General features: G+C 39.7%; 1 protein-coding gene across 3 annotated transcripts; it reads left to right on the forward strand.

Moving 5' to 3' along the window:
• Positions 1-8,343: 8,343 nt before the first annotated feature.
• On the forward strand, positions 8,344-18,926 carry wfs1b (Wolfram syndrome 1b (wolframin)). Of its 3 annotated transcripts, none has more exons than XM_055034558.1 (10): positions 8,344-8,500; positions 11,097-11,480; positions 12,814-12,890; positions 13,044-13,188; positions 13,300-13,473; positions 13,557-13,637; positions 13,967-14,118; positions 14,315-14,551; positions 14,662-14,780; positions 15,170-18,926. In XM_055034558.1, exons 2-10 carry the CDS (start codon positions 11,099-11,101, stop codon positions 16,716-16,718), a joined length of 2,916 nt encoding a protein of 971 aa, XP_054890533.1. In that variant the 5' UTR covers positions 8,344-8,500; positions 11,097-11,098; the 3' UTR covers positions 16,719-18,926. The 3 variants fall into 3 exon arrangements, with proteins under 3 accessions (XP_054890533.1, XP_054890535.1, XP_054890534.1); XM_055034559.1 differs by lacking the exon at positions 8,344-8,500 and adding an exon at positions 9,707-9,791; XM_055034560.1 differs by lacking the exon at positions 14,315-14,551.
• Positions 18,927-19,522: the final 596 nt, after the last annotated feature.

Below are 19,522 nucleotides of genomic sequence, written 5' to 3' on the forward strand. Positions count from 1 at the left end.
TTTGTTTAGCCCGAGGTGTCTTTTTCTCTCCCAGTTTTAGGGAACATGACGTTTTGTCAGGCTGTCTTTTGGAAAGCACTTTGTAGAAAACAACAAGCAACAAGCGGTGCAGGTCATAGAATCGGAAAACAGAAAAATTCTCCATATGACATCACAATAACCTAGTGATAAGACCTTGTGATTTTTCACTATTGAATAAAAAAGGAAATTAAGGTATTTATATGAGTGACTATTAATGGGTCAGAGTAAAAGGTTATAATCAAAACAAAGATAGCTGATGTTATGTATTTCTGTTCTTTTTTGTAGCTCTTTTATCATGCACTGCTGCAAGAAGTCCAGTCTGTCAGTTTAAGATTTGCCATGAGTTATTAGGTAGACATAAAAAAAAAACATGTGGAAGAAGGTGCTCTTGTCAGAAGAGGCCAAAACTCACCTTTTCGACCCACATTCAGAGTACTATCTGTGAAAAGGAAGGGTAACCTTGCACATAAAACAACAATCCTTTTGGGGCAGTGCGTGGTGTAGCAGCAGTACACAGGGAGCCCAAACAGAGGCTATTACTTCTCAAAGCAGCCATCAGGGTTTGATTCCTGACCTTGGGACATTGCAGCTTGTCCCCTCTCCCGCACCGGGCTGCGTGTTCTCCCCTTCTCCCCATTTCCTGTCTAGTAAAGCACAAATAAACAAAGAACACCGCTTCTTTTTAACTCGAGAAAACCTTTTTATTTTCAACATATCGATGAGAACTTTCCACAATGAGCTTACATACCATTGTTTGTGCTGTTAGACCTGTTAGCTAGATTTGCCCTCCAGAGCTGAAGACTAATATTAATACAAGATTTAGCTGAAACTCATTTGCAAACAGTTGAGAAGAAATAGCCACTGAGTGAAGGAGTGGATTTCAGAGGCAGTCCACCATACTGACCTATTTTTACAACTTTAACTCAACTTTAGTTGGTGACGTAACTAATTCATATGAAGGTAATTAGGCTTCCCCTAGGCTTGAGTCACCACTATTAGTCAGTATAAACTTCTGAGCCTGTTGTTCCATGACTGTGCCCAAAATCTAGAGTCCTAATATCAGAGGACAGCTTCTCTGGCCTGCAAGTCTGTGATTTGTTGAAACGTTACCTAAATAAATATCAAAGCAAGCAAGGTTACATAGTGGATATTTATATTCTTATGCATTGGTGAAGTAAACTCATATATTCCATTTAAAAGCCCAAGAATTTTAATGCTTTACAAGCGCTGAAAAAAACCCTCTACCCACACCCAGAATCATTAAAGATTTCTAACGTTGCCTGAATGCAAAAAGTGTGAGCCAACAGGCACCATTAGAGGCAAACCAATGTTTCATTATTTTTACTTACATAATGGAAAACAGACATTTTTGACTTAGAAGAATATGGCAGTGTGTAATGTCATGGATCTGACATTTTCAGCTTCTTAGTTTATGGTTTTGATTTGTGACCCTCACATTCACTGTTTAAAATAGCAAAAATATTTCCAATAATTCAAGTCATAATAAGAAGCTGTCTTATTGGACAGCACAGCAAGCTGTGGTACATCTGAGACCCACACTATGGAGATTTAAGCAGATCCAGAAAGAAGATGAGTGAATATTTCACCAGCCCTTTAATTCAATATTCATGATCTAATATGCTTCTTACATATTATGTAGAAGCAAAATGGAAATATTTAATAAGCAGTACCTAGGAAAACTATTCACATCCCTGAAGAGAACAGGCGTTTCAACGTGCGTTCATTTATTCGTCTTTTTCAGACAGTACAACACAACTGCAGTACACAGAAGAACAGCAGAGGTCAGCATAACGGCCTCTCCGTTAACCATTAAACAAAATTACTCCTTATTTCAACACTCCCACTTAATTTTCTTTAATGGTATTAAGACACAAGAAAGTGCTGAAATACTTTTAACTCAACCTTTTTTCTGTTTATGGTTTACTTTTCGTCTTGCTATACTTAACAAAAAAACATTGTTAACTTTTTAATGAACACTACAAAGCAAGACATTCTACCACAGATTTATATTGGAAAAAGTCCAATCTCTCTTCTGAAATTTTCAAACTTCTGTCTTGCAAGAGGTTTTGTCAAGATATCTGCCTTCATCTTATCAGTTGGACAATATTCTAATTTGACTTCACCATCCTGCACACACTCCCGAATGTAATGGTAACGAATGTCTATGTGCTTGGTTCTTGAATGGTCCACCGGATTCTTTGCTATTGCAATGGCTCCTTGGTTGCCTCCAGAATCACTGTAGGCTTTGTGACCATTCCAAGATCATTCAGTAATCTTCTCAGCCAGGTACCTTCTTGAGCTGCTTGACTGAGAGCAACATACTCAGCTTCTGCTGTTGAAAGTGCAACCGTTGCTTGTTTTTTGCTCAGCCAGCTCACTGCTCCTCCACTGAGTAGAAATATGTTGCCTGTTGTTGAATGGCGGTCGTCCAGATCTCCAGCCCAGTCAGCATCAGAGAAACCAATCAAATCTTTGTTCCCTGCACAGTCAAACTTTAGAGCAAGGTTAACCGTGCCCTTTAGGTATCGAAGAATCCTCTTCACAGCCGTCAGATGTGCAGTATTTGGATTTGCATTGAACTTTGACACTGCACTCACTGCTTGTGCTATGTCCGGTCTTGTTGTCATCGCAGCATACAGTAGACTTCCAACCATAGACTGATATGTGCTTGGATCGACAGGATTACTGACACCATCATCCTTTTTCAGCTTTACACTGATGTCAGCAGGGGTTGCAACAGGATTAGCTTTATCCATCCCGTATTTCTTAAGAATGGTTTCAATGTACTGTTTCTGATGAAGACAGATGCAGTTTTTCTCTTTGTTTGAATAACTGAGATGCCGAGGATGTAGGACAGTTCACCCAAGTCCTTCATTTTGTAGCGCTCTTGAAGAGTCAATTTTAACTCATCCATGCTTTCAGTTGACTCTGTAATCAGCATCAGATCATCCACATAAACTGCAATTATCTCCAGCTCCTGTGATAACCTCACAAACACACATGGATCTGAGCTGCTCTGCTTAAATCCAAGGTCCATCATGAATGTTGTGAACTCTTTGTTCCAACAACGAGGAGACTGTTTTAATCCGTAGATTGATTTTTTTAATTTGCATACAAGATGCTCCTGACCTGGTTTGATGTATCCCTCAGGTTGTTCCATGTATATTTCTTCCTCTAGGTGTCCATTTAAGAATGCAGTGACGACATCCATTTGATGTACATGTAGGTTATTCTGGATGGCAAAGGACAATAATGTACGAATTGAGCTAAAACGTACCACAGGCGAAATGTTTCATAGTAGTCAGCACCATATAGCTGTGAGTAGCCTTTGGCAACAAGTCTGCACTTGTATCGCTCCACTTCTCCATCACTTTGATGCTTGACTTTGAACACCCATCTTGACCCAATGACCTCTTTGTCCTTTGGTAGTTCCACCAGATCCCATGTTTCATTTTCTTCCAGTGACTGGTATTCCAAATCAGCCGCTTCTTGCCATTCTTTTGCATTTGGACTCTTTAATGCTTCCTTCAGTGTGATTGGTTCTGTGACCGAACACACACTAGCATAATGATCAACAGTCATCGTATCTGCAAACTCGTCATATCCATATCTCTTTGGAGCCCTTCTGATTCTGCTTCCTCTTTTAGTAGTTTCATCAACAGTAACATCATCAGTTGTTTCTTTTTCTTCTGTGATGGTAACCATCTCTTTCTCTGGACAGGAACTTCGTCCTTCTGTCTCCAGTCAAAGTCAGACTCATTAAAGATGACATCTTTTCGAATCAGAATTCTCCTTTTTTCTTCATCAAACAGACAATATCCTTTTGCATTGTTTGCATATCCCACAAACCTGAGTTTTACAGCTTTCTTGTCAAGTTTTCGTCTTTGAACATCTGGAACATGTGCATAAGCAACACAACCAAACACTCTCACATGGCTCATGTCAGGTTTTTTACCAGACCATCGTTGGTAGGGTGTCTCTTGCTTCAGAACAGATGTCGGCAATCTGTTTTGTATGTAGGCTGCTGTTGCTACTGCTTCAGCCCAATACATTTTTGGTAGCTTAGCATGTGACAACATGCTTCTAGCTGCTTCAACCAATGTCCTGTTTTTTCTTTCTGCAACTCCATTTTGCTGAGGTGTATGAGGTACAGACATCTCATGGTGGATACCTTGAGCTTTCAAATATTCTTGAAACTCACTTGAAATGTACTCCCCACCATTATCTGATCTCAGTCTTGCAACTTTGTGTCCACACTCATTAGAGAATGTTTCTCTCAAACTCCTTGAATTTGCTTAAGACTTCACTTTTATGTTTCATGAAGTAAACCTTACAACAGCGAGAAAAGTCATCTATGAAGGTTACAAAGTATTTTGACCCACCTATGGATTCTGTCTGCATGGGTCCACAGACATCACTATGGATCAGTTGCAGCTTACGTTTGGAACGGATTTCTCCCACTGCTTTACATGGCTGTCTTGTGAGCTTGCCGTCCACACAGGCTTCACAGAAAGGAAGTTCTTTGTCTGCAGAGAATTTCACTCCATTCACCAAATCTCCTAACTTCTTTAGTTTGGTGGTGTGACCCAGGCGCTGATGCCACAGACTAGCTGTTACTGATGCACTTGATGCACCATGACAGACTGGTGAAGATCCTTTAAGATTCAACTGGTACAGTCCATCAGATCTTTGTGTTCCCATTCCTTTAAGAGTTCCATCCTTGCCACGTATGTAGCACTAAGATTTTTTGAACTGCACTGTATTTCCTTTTCTTGTTGCAGCTCCCACTGAAAATAGATTTCCAGACAACTTTGGAACGTATAACACATCATACATTGTGGCGGGTTTAGCATCACTCATTTTGAAGGTCATGTTCAATTTAACAATGCCGAAACCTTGAGCTTCCACCACCCTGCCATCACCCAGTTTTACAGACTGTGTTTCTGTAAACTGCTGGTAGTTTTGAAGAATTTCTTTGTCACAGGTCATGTGTTTTGATGCTCCAGAATCAATCAACCACTCATGTTGTCCTGGTCCTTCAGTTAGATTAGCATTTTCTGCAACAAATGCACTCTCAGAGGGATCTTCTTCATTTTCACACACTGCATTTTTGGCTTTGTGATTTTTTATTAGTTTTTTCCAGCTTGGACAGTTACGCTTTATGTGTCCTTCTTTGCCACACTTGTAACATTTCCATGAACTCTGTCCTTCAGCTCCCACTACTTTTGAACGGCCCTGCATTTCTCTGGAAACTTGTGTTGACATGGCTGATACACCACCACCTGATGTAGCCACACAGTAGTCATCATTGACATTTACTTTTTTGCTCTTCATTGATTAATGCTTGCTGCACAAACTGCAATGTCAAATTGTCCATCTTTGTTTCGAGAGCAGTGACTATCGTAGCATAGCTTGGTGGTAAGCTACCCAGGAGAGTTACAATCTGATCTTCCTCTTCAACCACAGCACCTATTGCTCTTAGCTGATCAGTCAGTTCCTTCATTCGTTTCAAATGATCATTTAAGCTGTCCTTTTCTTTCATTTCACATCTGAAATATTTCTTCTTCAAGAACAGTTTATTTGCTAAAGTGTCTCTCTCAAAATGTCCTTTTAGCATGTCCCAAGCTTCTTTTGGAGTTTGACAGCTTGTTATCAAATACAACTGGGGTGTACTCACATTTAGCACTAACATAGAAAATGCTCTTTCTTTCCGTCTCTCGAATTCTGCCCGAGCTTGTGTGCTAGCATCCGGAGTTAGCATGTCCGTCTCCGTTAGCATGCCCCACAGTCCTTTAGCCTTTAGCAAATGCTCCATTTGAAACTTCCACGTTGCCCAGTTCTCTGGTCCATTCAGCTTGTCGATAAACATCTTATCATCCATTGTGAATCCCACAATTCCGTTTATCCGACTCAAAAACTTCAATTACAGAAGGTTTTTAGCGACACTCTGGGCCCATAACCTGAAGAGAACAGGCGTTTCAACGTGCGTTCATTTATTCGTCTTTTTCAGAACAGTACAACACAACTGCAGTACACAGAAGACACAGCAGAGGTCAGCATAACGGCCTCTCCGTTAACCATTAAACAAAATTACTCCTTATTTCAACAATCCCTTGAAAATTTTTACATTATCATGTTTTAACCATAGCTTTCCACGTCTCAGCTTTTTTGTATTTTACACCACAACACAAAATAGCATGTAATTGTTAAAAGAAAGGAAAACGATGTGTTGTTTTCAAACATGTTACAAGAATCGGTGTTCAACCTCTTCTTAATTTTGATATCCTTAAATAAAGTCTGGTGCAACGCATTTCAAATAGTCACCTAAAGAGAATTAATTTGTATGCATTAATATAAATTTCTGTACAATATTTCTAAACAAAGCCTTTTTAAGACAGGAACACATTAGAGAGGTCAGGGTGAAGTTAAAACCAGGGTTGGGTTGTTGAAGAAGATGCTCTTAAATGGAATAAAATCTCATCTTTTCGGAATAACATTCCACACGTGTGCCCAAAAACACAGAACTTGGGCACAACAATCTCCCAATGTGAGGACCTTGTCTTCAGCAGGCTCCAGGTTTAGATCAGGGTGTCCTATTCCAGTGGCTGGAGTGTGTCAAATTATGTAGGGGTCTTCTAATGACTAATCCTTTTGATTCAGATCTAAACCACCGTCAATTAACTAATCATGTTGGTCACCACTGATTTAGATCACAGCGCAGTAAACTAAACAAAAGCTCAACCTTCACAATGTTAATTTACTCTTTGTTTGAATTACTTTTGTTCTTCACAACTGCCACAAAGGCCCAGTAGTAGCTGCTGATCAATAAATGGAAAGGTTGTGAGCTGAGAAAGAGAAATTAATTACCAGTGAAGTAGCCCATTTATTTGACATATTTATTCAGAACCAAAAGGTGAATCCTGTGAGAATTCTTGCCTGTAAAACTTATACCAATTGTACTTTATGAGTGAGACTGAGAAAAACTTAATCTTCACATCATTGTTTCTGACCAATTAATACAAAAAACATGTCTGCTGTGACTTGAGTCATTACTTGCTTGAGGTCATACTGAGAAATAACAAGTAGACTGAAGTCACAGAAGCAGCTTGTTCCAATTTTCAGATTGTAATGACTCAAACTAATGATTGCTTGATAAAAACTGGCTACGGCTGTCTCAAGCACAGGCACTTTGGTGGTGACAAACCACCAAAGGGATTTACGTATTCAGAAGATTTAAACTCATGATAAGCTCATTATAAAGAACATGTGCTTGAGCTGTGAGAGTGTGTGTGTCGAAACCTAGTCTGAAGACTAAAGACTGATTTCCTAATATATTCAGACTAAAAGCAGTAAGACGGTGCTGCTTATCCTCTAAACTGGATTGTATTAATCTGCTAATCACACAGCATTTCTTTAACTGCTTCTCCCCAGCTGCACTGTGGCAATTAAGCCCCTAATGTTTTTTCCCCCTTTGGCTACTGTTATTTCTACTCTTGTTCTCTTAGTTGAACTTTAATCTCAGTATGATAACCTGGGTCTTTTTTTCCCTTAAATTTGCTGAAATTGTTGCTGCTGTTTCCTGTTTTACTGTGTACTTATTTATGACACATGTTTAATCTCAATCTTTCATCTCTGCTTTCTTGCCACATCTGGCATTATTTTACAGTATAAAATCATTCAAATAAAAGTAGTGGCAACACAGTCTGCATCGTGTGTTCCTCACATGGATACCATTTTAAACATTGGATCTCATTGTTATTAGGTGTAAGCTAACTGACACTTTTTTGTTAGCTTCTGGATAAGGTATATCCTCAACATATTAGCATACTACATTCCCTTAAGCCCTGACCAAAGGTTGTTGAATGACACCCAGACATTAGTTAAAAAATAACATAAAAAGAAAGTTTTTTTAGTTTTATTAATATCTATTCACAATGTAAAACAGCAAAATGATTTGTCATTGGTTTTAATTTCAAATAACATTCTTTTTTTTTTTTTTAAATCAGATTGATAAATAAAACAATGTACTTTTGGGTGGGTTTTGAGAAACAAAAAAGCATTAAAAAACCCAAATGTAATCTGCTGCCACCTACTGGTGTTGAAATGTTGTAACAGGCAAGTAAAAAGCAAATTAAAACAATGAAAAAAATAAAAGAAACCAACACAAGCTAAATGACAGCACGTTCCAACTTCCTCCTATTTAAGCCAATCATGTTGTGTTTAGTCACACGAGTTTGTGGTTTCACCCAATCAGAAGCCTCAAAACAAAATGTAGGCGTGAGCGCCATCTGTAGCAGCTGACTGACTTTCCTGCGCACTGTTGGTGTCTGGAGTTTGACCACTGTCAAAGGAAAGGACATGTCTCTTTCTCAGGATCCAAACGAACAACTGACTTGAAACAGCAAGTCACGAGACAATCACCAGAGACACTTCACTAATTCCTGAAATAAACCGGAAGGTGAGCGGGCAGCGGTAATTATTGCTAGCATTATTAGCTATGAAGCGCTCGGTTATCTCGCTTTAGTGATGTGTTAAATGGCACAGCAGTGTGTTATTGTTATATAACACTCGGGGTTCTCACAGCTGCAACTGGACTCAAATTCGTCCCAATAAGTTCAAGGATGCCACCTTCTCAGGCTAGCTATTCGGGCTAGCTTGATGTTTGAAATAGCGTGATAGATAACACAACGTGGTTCAAACACTGATAAAAGTTTTAACTTAGACAACCTAAACTACTAGTCAGTCACAGATTTCAAGCTGAATTAAACTTATGACCTTATGATCAGCTGTCTTAGCATTTCTAAACCCACAGAGCATCATTGTTCTAAAAATCAACATGACTTAGAGTTGTACGGCGTGTTGCTGCACTAATAGTTTTACTAGCTGGTTACAGTGGAATGAATACATGCCTGTGTTCAGAAAGTGCTTTTGAAAACGTGTCCCTTTCCAACTCGTGTTTCTTGTTTATCGTTGATTAGGTGAACACAATGAACATATTCGCTGAACTGTGGTTTTTTTTACGCATCTCTACGGTCTCAAACAGAAAATAGACAAATGATTTGAACAGCATCAACATTTCTCAGACCTCAGCTTGTTAACGTGAATCTGGGAGTCTGCAAACAAATATTTCAACTACCAGGTTATAAAGGTTGAAACACACGGCACCTTTCAAAATTGGACACTATTGGTTTGCCTTTTCACATTCTTGCCTCATTCCAACACAAAATGATGTCTTTACCAATTTAAACCACTTCATTATGTAGCAACCAATAATCAGAGGGCCTCTGCTGTTGCTAAGATTCTTCTACAAGACTGGCTCTACAAGTTCGGTGTTCCAGACAGACTACATTCTGATCAGAGCCGGAATTTTGAAAGTGCATTGATCCAGCAGTTGTGTGAGCTGTATGGAGTGCAGAAGACTCATACTACCCCCTACCATCCCGAACGTAAAGATTTAATAGAACATCACAAGATCTGCTGCAAACTCTACCTATTGAGAGGAAGGGAAATTGGTCTTATTGTTTGCCTCAAGTGTTGTATTCATATAACACCTTAGTCCATCAGTCCACGGTTGAGTCTCCTTACCTTTTGATGTTTGGCCAAGAACCATGTTTACCTGTTGACTTTCTCCTTGGAAGGGTTCCAGAGAGCAGAGAGTGGAGGACTGGGTCCAAGAGTCTAGACTGATTCCTCTACAGGAAACTTGCTCTTGGAGAGGACATACAGAGCTCTGTTAACTTTTAGAGAAGGTTGGCCTGCTACTGTTTCAGTTTTAGTTTGTTTTGTTTTCAGTCTTGCATTAGTTTAGAATTTATGTTTTGGATATATATTGATTAAATTCTTTATTCTTTTGGGGGTTTGTTGTCTAAGGAAGGGGAGTTTTTATTGTCCAGCCCTCCAGGCTTGCTTGTAAGTAAAATAACCTATGCTGTCCCTGGTTCCAAGCTGTTTTATCTCGATTGAGGAGACTAGTGGAAGGGGAGTTTCTTTTTTGTGTGAGTGTGTTTTTGTTTGGGAACACATAGGTGTATTCAGTTACATTTGGGTTTTTAATATTATTTCTCCCCCAAGCAGTCTGATTTTATTTAATCAGAGTAACTGTTTGTCAGCTGTAAGGTTTCCAGGGCCAGGATAGATTTAGGATTTTAAAGTGGTCGATATTGTACAATAAAATGAATTGACTATTTATGTCTAAGGGTTATTGTGAGTAAATAAACTGTGGTTAATTTGCATCAGGACCTCTGATTATTTTTTACAAACTTATGTGCGATCTGGTAAAAATAAAACCCCAGAGAATTTAAGGTTCTTCACACATAACTAAAGTCATAACCGAGGTCATAATTGTATCTGGCTTTGTGTTTATTAGCATTTTACCTGCTGAAAGGTGAACCTCTTCTCATTTAGCTCCACCCACCTGTTTTTTAAGTTTAATCTTATTGAAGAGAAGCACCATGCTGCCAAGATGACGATGTTGTGTTCAGGGCATGTTATCCATGATTAGTTTCCCCTCATATTTGGCATTTTGCATGTTGATGAAAAGGTTAAGTTGTCGGCTCAACAGATACTCCCACCTGAGTTGTGAATCACTTCTGCACTTCCAGGTTGACCACGGGGCTCATGGTTAACCTGGAATGCTTTAAGCTCCATTGACCAGAACAACTGTATTTATAATGAGATGAAAGATCACTGTTTAGGTAACTTTTGATTCCAGTAGGTTGCACCAGATTTCACAAATGTCAGATCTACATTCAAAAAAATAAAAATCCAATATTGCTACAGTGTACTACGTTGTGTTGGTCAGTCACAAAAATCCTAATAAAAATACTTTAAAGTTGAAAGATGCAGAAGTTCAAGAGGTTTGAATGTCTTATTTCATCTTTTATTATAAGCTAAGTCAGATCAGACATGGATCACATGTTTGATTTCTGCAGGTTAATTATTGATATGTTTAGTGATATTATCATTTCTGCCAGTCACCTGGCTCTTCCTCTCACTGATATCTCAGTGACCCCCTATAAATACTAAAGTCTTAGGTTGACTGTTTTTTTTTTCAGTCATGGATCCTTCATCCCCAGGCAACCTGCCCACACCAAAGCTCAACCCTTCATCTCCAACCTCCATGAGGCCTGGAACGTCCTCGCTTGGCTCATCGGCGAGCTCCTCCACCCTTGAACCGAAGAGGCATAAAGTTACGTTGCCGACGCCTTCGACCACTCCATCACCTTCTCCCTCCGCCGCCTCGCCTCGCCAGATATCTCCATGGCTTCATTCTCGCTCTTCCTCCCTTTCCACACTGACGACTTCATCTCCCCGCCAGCCCAGCAGAAGCTTTTCGCAGCCAGGCAGATCTCAGCTCAATGCAGCGGCATCAACAGGAAGTCTTCTTAATGGATCATCGGTTGCTGCGATGCCTCCATCGCCTGTTTCACCTGAACCAGGTAGAAAACTCGAACCTTTGAGCTCAAACACAAGCTTTCTAACGTGGTTTCACTTTTCAGTTTTTCTGCAATCAGTGCAGTCAACACTCCTAGACACTGTTGTGTCTCCACAGCAAACAGACATGCAAAGCAGCCGCTCCCTTTCTACTGACCTTCAGAGAAACACCAGAGTCCCTCTTTAGTTTTTTCTGCTGTCTGTGTGTCACGTTGCCTTGTAATGGGTATAGATCTCTTATTCACATTGCTTGTAGCATATTTGTTATTTGAAACAATTTATGATATCAAGATGTATTGCTGCAAATTCTGAAAGTATCACTACAAAAAGTGTGAGCCTATCAAATTGATACAAACCTTAAAATGTAACTAACAAGCAAAAGCTAAAACTGACCTTTTGAATAATTAAGACTGGATGTTACCTTTTAATAAGGCAGCAGCTGTTTACTGTACTAAACTAATAGTTATTTTAGGATTCAGAGAGAGCATTAAAGTATGAGCAGTGTTCCAGGACAGCACAAGAGGACATCTAATGCCTGTCACTGGATATCATCAGTATTTTTTCTTTAGCTCACCCACACTCAGACAGACATCTGAGCCACTCACCAGTATCACCTACAACCAAATATTAAATCACAGAAAGGTTTACAGAGTCTGTTATTTTAACAGAAATGTTTTTGATAATTGAGGTCTAACTTCCCCTGAGACTCAGGAATAGCAGCTTCATATCATTTACTGAATGAGGAGGATTGTGAGAATAGAATAATGAGCTTTAAGTGTTTTTATTTTATATACTCAATTTTTCTTCAACTTTTCCCCGTTTTGTTACTTTATAATCACAAACTTCAGGGTATTTTGTTTTGTTTTGTTCACGTGTGACTAAGCCGCACAAAGTAGTTTATAACTATGAAGTGGAAGGAAATGATGCCTGGTTTTCAAGCTTTGGTTTTTACAAATGAAAATATCAAAGGTTTTTACTGAGTCGTGATGTAGGTATTTTCCCATATGTTTCAACCAACTATGCAGATTTACCTTTGCTCATTTCTACTTGCAACAAGCTCAAGCTGAGTTACATTGGTTGGTCTGTTTGTGTCTCTTACCATTTTTAAAGAGATGCTACAGATTATCTGTTGGATTCAGCAGAGAATCTGTTGATACCAATATTAAACTGTTGTTTTCTAACAAATAGTCCTGTTACTCGGCCGGGTGTAGATGAAGAGCCTCGTGTTTGTACATTTGCAGTCGTGCCATACACTTTTCCATTTTCGGATGACGTATTGAAAAACTTAAATTAAAATAGTCAAAATTATCAGATTTTTGTGTGTCTGTGTTTTTCCAGATGAGCCAGAGGAGGACGTCCGTCTTGAAGATTTGGAGGAGAGAGCAAAGTCAGGTGATGCTAAAGCACAAACTAAGGTCAGTGAATATGCTCCAGACTGTTGACCATGTGTTGGAAACGGAGCAGATCAGCTGAGTTATGATAATGTTTGTAGTTTAGCCCCACTATGGACAGATCAGCTGTGCTTGTTTTGCAAGATTAAGACTCTGGACATGTGTGTGTGTTTCCAGATGGGTCGTTACTTTCTGATGTTAGCAGAAGAAAGCGATGAAGAGCTGAATAACTGCACAGCGGTCACATGGCTGATCCAAGCTGCTAAACAGGGCCGCAGAGATGCTGTCAAACTCCTGCAGCAGTGCTTAAAATCCAGAAAAGGTGACCAAAAAGTCCATCAAGCTACTCCTGTTTTCAGTGTGACAGCAGAAATTCTACTTTTATTACTTCTAGCTTTTTTTTATCTTGCGATTGTTCACTCCTGTACTTCAGGAATCACTTTAGAAAACTTTGAGGAGGTTAAGAAGTTATGCACCGAGACACGTTTTGAGAGGGGAGTCAGGAAAGCAGCTCTGCTCATGTACTTTAAGCTGAACCCAGAGAAGAAGAAGTCTGTGGCAGTTTCTGAGCTGCTGGAGAACGTGGAGCATGTTCACACAGAAGCAGGTGCGAAAAGGAACATTTTTACACAATTTAAGCTTTTCTTCTCTACCTTTTTGTCAATTATTTACTTCCATTTTCTGCTGTAGGCAAACCCATCTGCTCAGCCCCACTCAACAGCTCTGCTAAGAAACAAAGGCGAGTCCTGGAGACCATGGTCTCCAGAGAAGGTTTGTATATTTTAACATATAATGACTCATTTTCATTGGTAATGAGAACTGTTTTGTAAAATTCGCATTTTTCAGGGTTTTTTTTACTCCATTTGGGTCTCAAATGCTTATAAATGCACTAAAAAAACAATTTGTTGGCAATAAGTGAATGTTTTTTTTGGTGTCTGGAAAAAGAGCTATTTCAAAAAACTCCTGATTAAACATAATAGGTCCCCTTTAAATCATGCATGATGGAATGATTATTTATTTAAGGTTTCCCATTATGGATTGCTTATGAAACTTTTTTTTTTCAAGAGGGTTTATAGGTTTTCTTTTTTCTTTCATTACAGCCAGTTCTCATGTGGGTCTGGATGATTTTGTTGAGATGACAAAGAAATATGCTCAGGGTATTGCACCATCACCCGCCATGGCCGCTGCAGTAGATGATGACGATGATGATGTGGTCGTGAAAAATCCAGATGAGTTGCCGCTTCATCAGAAGGTGAGACTCTGTTCCTCGCAAATATTTCTGCACAATTTACAAGTTTGTTTTGCATGTCCGTATGAGAATTGTGCGCAACACATTTGGGAATTTGAACTTGCCATTACTTTATTTTACATATTGTGCCATTTTGGTCAATTTGAGCATTTATAAACTCTCCACAAACATAAATGTTTACATCATGTGTCTCTCTCAGTTGCTGAAGTTCCCTCTGTACGCTCTGCTGGAGATAAAAGAGCATCTCATAGACTGGGCGTCGCGGGCCGGCATGCAGTGGCTCAGCGCCCTCATCCCCACTCACCACGTTAACGCACTCATCTTTTTCTTCATCATCTCCAACCTCACCATTGAGTTCTTCATCTTCATCATCCCGCTGCTGATTTTCTACCTCTCCTTTTTCTCCATGGTCATCTGCACACTGCGGGTTTTTCAGGTTAGTTACGACTTGCTCCCTCTTTGACAACACTGAGACTGTGTTTTAGATTCATGAAATATTGAAGAATCAATAAGTTCACATTTAAAAGATGCGTTTGTCTTTTCTAGAATTCAAAGGCGTGGGAAAATTTCCGAGCTCTCACAGACCTGCTCGCTCATTTTGAGCCTGGTCTGGATCTGGACCAGGCTGAGACCAATTTTGGATGGACACACTTGGAACCTTACCTGTAAGGTCACCTTGAGTTTTATTTATTTATTTATTTGTTGATGTTTTTACTGGATGAGCGATGAGCAAACTTTTAGGTCCAATTCTGTTTTTGTTTTTTTTATTAAAATTTTGTTTGAAAATAAGATTGTATGAGAAAAGAAGAAATTCCATAGATACATATGGAATCTACACCTTTTGTCAGACACTTCCATGCACTTTGGTGCCTTTGCCTGTTCAGTTATTTCTGCTAAATGTGTCCAGAGGAGTAGACAAATATTTAATTTGTTGATGGCTTCAACAAGTTTGTGGTCCAGGTTCAACATACTGAGGCACATTTGCTCAAAGATTATATACAAATACACATGGTCCTGTATGTGTATTTTGACCCTTGTTTCTGTTTTCCCTCAGGTACTTCCTGCTCTCAGTGGTCTTCGTTGTGTTCTCCTTCCCTGTTGCCGATAAATCCTGGGTCCCCTGCTCAGAGCTAGCTGCCATCGCGCTCTTCTTCACCATCACAGCCTTCCTCAGCCTCCACGCCTCTGCTCAGCTCTTCGCCCGTAAAGCCCTTCTCACTGAGGTCCTTTCAGGAGCATGCTCCCTCACTCAGCTGCTACCCAACTCCTTCTGGTTCTTGCGGATCTTTGGGAAGACGTTTGTCACAGTGCCTCTCGGAGACGCCGTGGTGTTAAATCTTGGCATGCCGTGGCTTTTGTACGGACACCTCTTCTATCTTCTCTTCCGCATGGCCCAGCTGAAAGGCTTCAAGGGAACCTACCTGTGCTTGGTGCCTTACTTGGTTTGTTTCACCTGGTGTGAACTTTGCTTGGCATTCCTCAATAACGCCTCAGCCATAGGACTAATTCGGACTTGTATAGGCTACTTCCTGTTCCTGTTTGCCCTTCCTGTTCTCACACTGGGTTTGGCTGCCATGATTATGATCCAGTTAGTGCAGTGGTTTCTGACCCTGGAGGTAACAAAGATGGTGGTGACACTGATTGTCTGCTTTGTGCCCGTGGTGTTGAGGCTCTGGACTCGCTTCAGCCTCAACCCCATCGTGCTTTTGAGGTCTTTGTCACGGAGCAGCGTCGTCAAGCTCATCCTGGTGTGGCTGAGTGCGGTGATGCTTTTCTGCTGGATGTATGTCTACAGGTCTGAAGGAATGAAGGTGTACAACTCTACCCTGACATGGCCTGAATACAGCAACCTCTGCGGGCCATTGGCCTGGAAGGAGTCCAACATGGCCCAAACTCAGATTCTTTGCTCCCACCTGGAAGGACACAGAGTCACCTGGACGGGACGCTTTAAATATGTCCGTGTGACGGAAATTGAGAATGGGCCGCAGTCGACGATCAACTTGTTTCCTGTTTTTCTAGGAAACTGGATGCGCTGTCTGTATGGCGAACCCTATCCGGTGTGTGATGAGGGGAAACAAAACGCAGCTGCTGAGCCTCAACCGCTGCCGGCTCCAGCTCCTCCTCAAGAAGATCAGCTTTGCAAACTGAAAACCCTGGCCAAGCACGAGTGCCACGTCAAGCGCTTTGACCGGTACAAGTTTGAGGTCACACTGGGAATGCCGCTCGAGAGGAAGACTAAGGACGGGACAATCATAGAAGATGAAGATGCAACCAAGGACATAGTCTTGCGGGCGAGTAACGAGTTCAAGTCTGTGCTTTTACACCTGAACGCTGGCAGTCTGGTGGAGTTCAGCACCATCCTGGAAGGGCGTTTGGGCTCCAAATGGCCCGTGTTTGAGATGAAGGCCATCCACTGTGTGTCCTGCGGGGATGCCCGCATTCCCAAGCGCAAACAGTTCAAGATTGAGCACGACTGGAGGCGCACAGCTCAAAACGCTCTCCAGTTTGGGTTCGACTTCTTCTTCAACCCCTTCCTGACAGCTCGGCTAGAAGAGCAGCCAGACACTGAAACAGAAATGGTGGAGCAGGAGGACAATTCTTAAACAGAAGAGGCCTCATAATAATAAAGCTATCGAAGACCACTAATGATTGTGCGACACCTATATATCTGCAATATTGGTTATTGACTACAAGGAACAAACAAATCCTCAGGCATTCGCTGTCTTTTAAAAGCCCTCGCACTCCTTGAACATCGTCACATTGGTTACATTACAACCTCAACCGTACCTCACTGGGGATCAAAAGCTGAAGATCTGTCTGATTTTTGTGTTAACACAAAATAAGCTCTGATCTAAGGCATGCTGTGCTAGGTCTTGCTATACATTTGTAGTAATTGAAAGGTGAACGTCTTCCACATCCTCAAGTACTTCAAAAAAAAGATTTTAATTTCTCTGTAATTTAGCTCAATTCATCCTCCTACTGACTACTGACCCTACTGCCTCCATGTTTAACCATAAGGAGCAGTGACAGCTTTTTCTCACACATTTTTACATGGAGATCAGAAAGTTCCACTTTGGTCTCCTATGACTAGAGCACCGTTATCCACATGATTGCTGTATCCTATACATTTTTGCAAAACCTTGAACACAGTTTTTAGGGCTTACTTTCTCCCTCAAATAGTTATAGACTAATAAACTTTGCTTTTGTACAGAAAGTGCCACACTAAAACCAAAATAAAACACTACCGAGAACAACAAATAAAGCAGAAATAAAAATCTTGCATCACCCAAACCTTAAATAAAATGGAATATTAAGCTCATTTTAATTTAAAATGCGATTATGTGCTTATTAGGACAGTTTTATTGCTCTCTCTATCCAGCCTTGGATGGACAGCGAAGTCTTGGATGAGCTGCAGTTGTGCCATAATCTTTAGATATTGGTTTTATAACACTAAACGTCCCCACAATGTAACCTTTAACCTGTCTGCTGCACTTCTTGGTCTTCATGATGGATTGAGAATGAGCTTGATTTCAGCATTTCAGAAAGAAATTGATTACTGTTTATCAGAGTAAAAAGAGGATGAATGTGAATGCATATAACACAAGACAATCAAGAATAATGCAACATTTCTTTCACTTTCTTATTATGCCTTGTTTTTGTTGATCTACCACATTAAAAAACAGAAACATTGAAGTAGATTGACGTTGGTGCCTGTAATGTGACATATTGTGAAAAGTTCATTAGGGTGTGAATACTTTTACGAGACTCAATATATCTGCCAATATGTGTTTGAGTTCTTACAGCTTTTGAGCCAAAACATAAACATGACAGAAGACAGAGTGAAAGTACAAAGCGATCAGGATTTACTGCCTATTGCTACAGGTTTGCTATGAGTTATTTAGAAACCTTTCCTCCAGTTGAGGTTTCATGTGTGCTGACCTTAAGAGTTAATCAAGTGATTTTTCTTTTGTTGCTATTCAAACATGTTCCCTGTAAAATCTCATATTTGGTGGCTAAAGTCTTTGAGATTTTCTGGGCTCCATCTGTTCCTGTTTGTCCTATAGTTATTGAAGGACACACTGTTTGAAGGAGATCTTTTGTTTTTGATCAACACTAAATTATTTAACAGTGCTCAGTACATGGTGATTTTTTTTTTCTTTTTTTGTGAAATTCAATTAGAGTTGGATAAAAAGTCTTTGCCCCCTTACAGATTTGTGTTCTGTTTTGCTTCTTTTGTTTCAAATGAAATGTAATATTTCAGATCCTCAAATAACTTTTGACTTTGAAAACCTGAGTTATTACAGACATCTGCTTTCAGAAAAAAAAAGTTTATTCATTAAGAGAAAAAAAGTTTTCCAAGTCAATCTTGTTCTATGTGAAAACGTAATTGCCCGACTTTGTCATGCTTAGATAAAAATAAACAAAATTTGAAAGGGGGCAACATTGTAAATTTAACAGCTTGACAATGTTGTTTTTGCTTGCTTTATTATTCCATGTTTGTTTCCAACAGTGTTTTGTCTACGTCTCTGCTGTGCAGGGATTTAATATACTGAACATTTAGTCCCTGATTGAGGGTCTGTTTTGGATGGCACTACTGTTTTCTGTACTGTGACCCATAAATATGTCAAAACAATAGCTTTTCGTTTTTATTAAAAACTGCTAGAGCAGATTTGGAGGTCTCCATTTCAGTGTCATTTGTGTAAAGCCAGATTTTAAATTTCTTAGTACTTCAATGACTGTGGTGTTACTGCCTGCCTTCAGGGAGTAGTGATATGTTCATGTTACAATAAAGACAAAATGCCTCATATGTACCTAAACTGCATAAACTCTGGTTAAACAAAAAAAAAAAACGGTCCTGAACATTTTAGAGATGTGGAAAATCTCAAATGTACACTCTAATACACACAAATTGTAAAAAGACGAGTTTTATTTTTCGCCTTAATGTGACATACTGTACATCTTGTGCAATTGGAAAACAAGACGTAAGAGGTGAAATGTTACAAAGTTGCAACAACTTTGCTCTTTCAACTATGCATACACGTTAAAAATAATTTGCTAAAACTCTTTGTTTTACTTTCAGCACCTCAGCAACGTTGAAGTCTATTTTCATATCACATCTTCACTTACCAAAAGTGTCATTCCATATTTCACATTAATTTCTCCACTTTGCCATCGAACACAAATAATACTGTGGACTTTTTTGTATTTTTGTTGCGACTCCTTGGTATTTTTAGATTTCTGCAAACTACAGCACAAGTTAAGAACTGCAAATGTCAGGAAGAAATCTGGCTAAAATGGTTAACTAAGTTAATCAGGTTCATGATGGCTGGTATGAACTCAAGAATGCTGAAATCTAAATAAAAAAGATTTCAGCATTGGAGGGTAATTTGTGTAGTTGCACTAGCAG

This window comes from Poeciliopsis prolifica, unplaced genomic scaffold (assembly GCF_027474105.1).
Source record: "Poeciliopsis prolifica strain line A6 unplaced genomic scaffold, Auburn_PproV2 SCAFFOLD009, whole genome shotgun sequence".
Classification (NCBI taxonomy): domain Eukaryota; kingdom Metazoa; phylum Chordata; class Actinopteri; order Cyprinodontiformes; family Poeciliidae; genus Poeciliopsis; species Poeciliopsis prolifica.

Coding starts and splice junctions, on each gene's coding strand:
- wfs1b (XM_055034558.1), top strand. CDS start 11,099: ATGGATCCTTCATCCCCAGGCAACCTGCCCACACCAAAGCTCAACCCT. Junction 13,189..13,299: donor GTGCTTAAAATCCAGAAAAG/GTGACCAAAAAG, acceptor CCTGTACTTCAG/GAATCACTTTAGAAAACTTT. Junction 13,638..13,966: donor GACCATGGTCTCCAGAGAAG/GTTTGTATATTT, acceptor CTTTCATTACAG/CCAGTTCTCATGTGGGTCTG.